This window comes from Zerene cesonia, chromosome 13, assembly GCF_012273895.1.
Source record: "Zerene cesonia ecotype Mississippi chromosome 13, Zerene_cesonia_1.1, whole genome shotgun sequence".
NCBI lineage: Eukaryota > Metazoa > Arthropoda > Insecta > Lepidoptera > Pieridae > Zerene > Zerene cesonia.
Genome location: NC_052114.1, coordinates 6,613,582 through 6,619,094, shown reverse-complemented (window position 1 = coordinate 6,619,094; position 5,513 = coordinate 6,613,582). Strand labels below are relative to the sequence as shown.

Here is a 5,513-nt window from a genome sequence, read left to right as displayed (position 1 = left end):
TTAGTGACTCAGGTAATTTTAATAAACAGGAATAAGTAATACTAGTAACAAGTAGTTACCTATATTTTTGAGATTTTTGTTTAGAATTTTTATAATTTTTACTTCTATTACTTAAATAATGCTAAAAAAATTGTGATGCAAAAAATAAATAAATTAGCTGTGCTTCAAAAAAGACAATAATTTATAATAAGTTAGCACTCAAAGCATATGTAAAGTAGATCATAAATGTTCATGAAAACATGATAAAAAGTTAAACTTATAACAACTAATATGAGATAACAAAAAAGAAACAATTATTGAGAAAGCTAATAAAATGATAACACTCTCAAACAGGCTAATGTGCAAATTAAATTCTATTTACATATATATTTAAGTAAATATGTTTGTATATTTTAAAATTAATTCAAAACATTGATTAAATACTAAATATGCGTAACAGTAAAGACTAGAATACATTTTAGTTTACAGTTATTGGCACTAAATTCAATGGTAATGGCACAACTATACTCTGAATACAATTAAATTATCACCATAAGTTTATCTAGGATGCAAGTAGCACTATAGTTACAATTCCAATTTTTTTTGTCAAAGTCATTAATAAAGAAGGTTTCACTAACTATACTAAATTATTTTACAAAACCGTAGAAATGTGTTTAAATATTATTTATATCTAATTTAGTTTTCTAGGAATAAGTGAGTTTGCAGACTTATGGTTTATAGCATATTCCATAAGTGAAACTGTGCATTTTCAATCACAAAACATACACATTAATATCACGTTCCAAGCTCCATTTCATAAATTGTAAGTCCCTTATACAGTCTGGTATCATGCACAGTTGTCACTTTGAATTTTTATACTAGGTACCTATAAGCTAGGTGTTTAATTTTAATAAAATAAACAATCATAAAAAGGTTGCAATGAAAGATGATTATAATCATTAATAACATCAATATAAAATGACAAATTGTACAGAATTTCAAGCAAAGCGGTATTTAAATCTAAAATTGACAAATTGATATAATCACTTAAAAAGATAATGACCGTGAATGCACACCAGCTTTTACATACTAGATTTTTGAAAGAAAGTTATATAATTGTACATTAATATTTAAAATATAGTACATATATAACTACCACAAGTTAGGTACATCAGTGCTGATTGGTAGTGCCAATAACTGCATTTTATATTAGGTACTTAAATATTACTAACTAGGTATTCAATAACAAATAGAACACCATTTTTAAGCACGACAAAACATTCATAGTTAAAAATGTAGAGAGACTTATAGAGAAATGTGCTAATAATTCTAAACCTTTTAAATGTCTGATTTGTTTGGGTGGGTACTTATGGTTTACATTTATCAGATCTGGTATTCCTTTTGAGATTTTTTATAGGATCTTACTTTTACCATTATTTCTTTATTCGTTGACATTTTCGATTGTGGCTGAGATCACAACTTTATAACACTCACTAAAATCTAGCATTAAGCATTGGATATTTGATCAGTGTCACATTATAGCCACATCATAACATTTTAATTTGATTATAAAGTAGGAAATAGCATCTGAACTGCTTACATTGATTTAAGACATTAATTATCTATAATATGTAATTAACTTAATTCCTTGAGATTAATAAGAATTCTAATAAAATTCGTGTAATTTTATAGCAGAATGGATATTTTTCAAACGACTATATCACTCCGCCACAAGGTTTTAATGACACAATTTTGAGATTTACTCATGAAAAGTAACGATGGTAGGAATAACATCTCCATTGCATATAGCTAACTTTTTTTTACCATTATCTTCCTCTGGCAGGATGGAGTGATTTTTGGAGGGGACTAGTTAGGAGCGATGGAAATGAACGGCAGTCCATTTGTTGTAGCGTTTGTGCCAAATACGAGTTTCCTGATGTTGGTAAGTAGCACGTCTACCTTCGGAATCCACGCTCTGTGTAACACATATATACGCAATAATGGCGACATCTTCTCCCAGAAGATGTACTCTCGGGTTAAGGATGGTAGTGTTAGTTTTAATATTTGTTGGAGTGTTATCAATAAAGAATTTATGGAATTCAACACCCTCTATTAAGTTACCAAGTGAATCTGGATCAAACGAAGTTACATGTGGATCACAGAGTTTGGAGTATGTATCGTAGTCACCGTTATTTATAGCATCTAAAAGTATTTCTGTAGCTTTGATTACTTCCGCACGGCGCATTGAAGCATTGCTATCACCACGAGCTTTTCCAAATGAATCTGCTTTAGTCAGACCGTCTTCATCTTGTTCTTTGGATATAACAGTGCATGCCCTATCAACACCTTTTTTGTCTTTGTCCAGATCATCGTCTTCTAGGGTAGTGCTGCTATCAGTTGATTCTTTGACTTGTGATCCATCTCCCTTCTTGTTCACCATAGATTTTCCGGAGAAATTACGAGTTGCAAGCATAGTTGTTAATATTGCCCCCTTAAGTTTGCGACGAGCATTGAACTTCTTCAAGCAGTCAACAGTTTCTTGCCTGTGCATAACTGATGCAACACGCTCGCGGTGGCAAATCCATGGGTGCTTTAAGGCTTCCGAAGCAGTAATTCTCTTGCTTGGGTTAACAGTCAACATTTGGTTGATAAGACTTTTAGCTTCGGGTGTCACTGTATCCCATTCTGGTGACGGATAATCATAAGCACCAGCTTTGATTTGTCCATATAATCGGTGTTGATCTTCGTCCCAAAATGGAGGATATCCAACAAGCAAAATATACAAAATAACTCCACAGGCCCATATATCTACTGGTTTGCCGTATGGTTCTTTTTTAAGAACTTCTGGAGATAGATATCCTGGAGTACCTGCAAAGCCGAACCATGCTTGCTGATCGCCTTGTACTTCTATAGCTAATCCAAAATCAGCTAATTTTACCGCAGCACCTTTTGCCTTACTGGCCAATAACAGGTTTTCAGGTTTTAAATCCCGGTGCACAACGCCGTTGTGGTGGCAATGATGTACGGATTCTAATATCTGCTGAATGCAGTGAGAAGCATCAGCTTCTGAATAGAATTCACGTGCTACAATATCTTCAAACAATTCTCCTCCGGTTACAAGATCAAATACGAGGTAATGAAAATGTTCCTCTTGAATGGAGTCATGAAGCCTAACGATGTTAGGATGTTGGAGTTTTCGACAAATTCGTGCTTCTCTTTCCAATTTCTGGAAATCTCTCGCGGAAAGCTTTTTAGTATTGATAATTTTGGCAGCAAATTCATGCCCTGTTGATTTTTGCACAGCTCGACGTACAATAGAAAAAGCACCTTTGCCTAATTCCTCTTTCAGTTCATAATTGTCGGAAAAACGAGTGCTAACGTTTTCGCGATTTGGATTGGCCATTTTTGCTAAAATACTTTACCTGCTTTAAATAATCACTTATAATAATCTTGAGCACACACTTCTCGTTTCACTGGTAACTGTAACAAAAAATAATCAAACTGTTAAATTATATTTTTTTATAAAAACACTAATGAACAATAAAATATAAATACCTAAATCGCAACAAATGTTTGATAGAATAAAATTCATGAATTTTATAATGCTATTCAATGTTTCAGTTTAAATTAATGAAACATGTATTTAAGATGTAATCTATCGATAACGATCATGTAAAAAGTTCGTTATATCTAATTTAATATATTTAACTTACAATATCTACATAAATAAGAACGTTATATGTACTTAATATAAGGAAACAGCTAGTTTTATTTCATAAATTATTTAAAAGATATTTGTTAAAAACGAAAAGCATATGCTTTTCTCCACAAACTATATTTTAACATAACTACCTATTTCTCAATTCACATAACGATGAAATATGATCTTAATAAATTTTTTATGAATTCGCCGGATTCTGTAATCATAATCAATAAAATTATGCGTTGCCGACACTATCATTAATTTAGTCACAGATATGAACAAGACTGCAAACCCGAAATTAAAATACACTGATGCCTAGGCAAGTTATCACGATCACAAACATAGACTTCTAATATTAACACTACGGCACTGGGATGACATTTCGTTAGCGCAAAATAATCGATACACCATTGTCTCAACACATTCACCAAAATTCCGAGGACATATTTTAATAAAAACGCTTTTTATTTTTTCCGATTTAAAAATGTAAATCAAATATCTTCAAGTATACTATAAACACATTTAACAATATTTAAAAATCATAGTAATAATATGATCAGTGCGCAACTTTAAACGATATTCTTAGCAATAGTAACTCGTACGAGATGCCGAAGTATTTTTAATAATGAGAACAAAGTCTATCGATATATATTTAAGGAATTTGTTAACGATATTTTCGGTTATTGGTAAAATTATTTACCTATTATGTGCCCATTTTACACAATATTAACGTAGTGGAGATAGAAAACTAAGGGCCTAGCCCTACACCACACTCTCCTTCTGCTCCGGACACGAGCTTCGGGGTCAAACTCATAGACATCATGAGTTGCCAGAACAATGATCCTTGAAAATGATTTTATCAATAATTCGCTTAAAAGGGATTTCGCATATATAAAAATATTAGTAGGTTTGAAATCCAAATGTTAAGTTAGTAAAAAATCTTGCTATTGATAATAGACGCTTCAAACGAGCGTATTTAATATTTAACCGTTTGCATTTTTACGTATGTTCACACTGAGAAGACAACCTAAAATCGATACAGTAGCGCAGCGTTATACCAAAGAGAATACGGTCGCGATAGTAACGCCATCTTGTGGGTTCTTTTTAATTGAATATTATTAGTATTAATAGTCAAATTAGTTTGCTTGTATGTGTTGTCTCTGTCTTCCCTTTTGTTTCTCCTCTAATACAAATTCATTTATTGCTTGAAAACGTCGTCTCATCACAAATTGTCAAATAAAATACTATCATACTACTCGGTACAGAAAAAAATTATTAATTTTATTTGTCGACATAAATACGTCATGTATTGTAAATTTATTTTTATAAAAGTTGTCGTGTCCAATGTTAATAATAATTATTGTAACGGTATAATTAGTCCATGGGTAATATTACTTTTGAAGTTGATACAGTTTCGTTTATATACATAGTTATTCTTGATGATACGATTCTGTTGTATTTAATTTTTATTTTCACTGTTATGATATTTTTTTCTTTAATATTTTTTGAGATGTAACTTAAGTGATGGAACATTACAAACATACTTTCATTCAAATCTTTCCTATTAATAATATTAGTATGAACTATCTATGCCCCGCGGTTTCACACGCGGACAAACTCGCGGGCGTGCAAGAGCAAGTACATATTTATATGGCTCATATATTATTCAGGTTCGCTACATCACTGCCAAGTATCATCAAAATCCGTTCAGTGGTTTTTGCGTAAAAGTGTAACAGCACACACACTTATTTATCTTCTAGTCCGGTCAATTTAGACCAAAAAATGAGGGTGAAGTTACATAAAGTCCCAACAAGCTGAATTTCTGTGAAGT

At 31.7% G+C, this 5,513-nt stretch overlaps 1 protein-coding gene across 3 annotated transcripts in view; it reads right to left on the bottom strand.

Moving 5' to 3' along the window:
* LOC119831057 (calcium/calmodulin-dependent protein kinase type II alpha chain) overlaps nt 1-5,513 on the bottom strand; it is a 12,821-nt gene continuing 7,308 nt past the window's right edge. The window contains exons 1-2 of one of the 3 annotated variants that reach the window (XM_038354288.1): nt 4,383-4,537; nt 1-3,459 (exon numbers count right to left, since the gene is read on the bottom strand). In XM_038354288.1, the coding sequence (XP_038210216.1) occupies nt 1,850-3,382 (1,533 nt within the window). In that variant the 5' untranslated portion in view covers nt 3,383-3,459; nt 4,383-4,537 and the 3' untranslated portion in view covers nt 1-1,849. Of the gene's footprint in view, nt 3,460-3,831; nt 4,257-4,382; nt 4,538-5,513 lie in introns of those variants that run through there. The other 2 variants (XM_038354290.1, XM_038354289.1) reach the window with 2 other exon arrangements.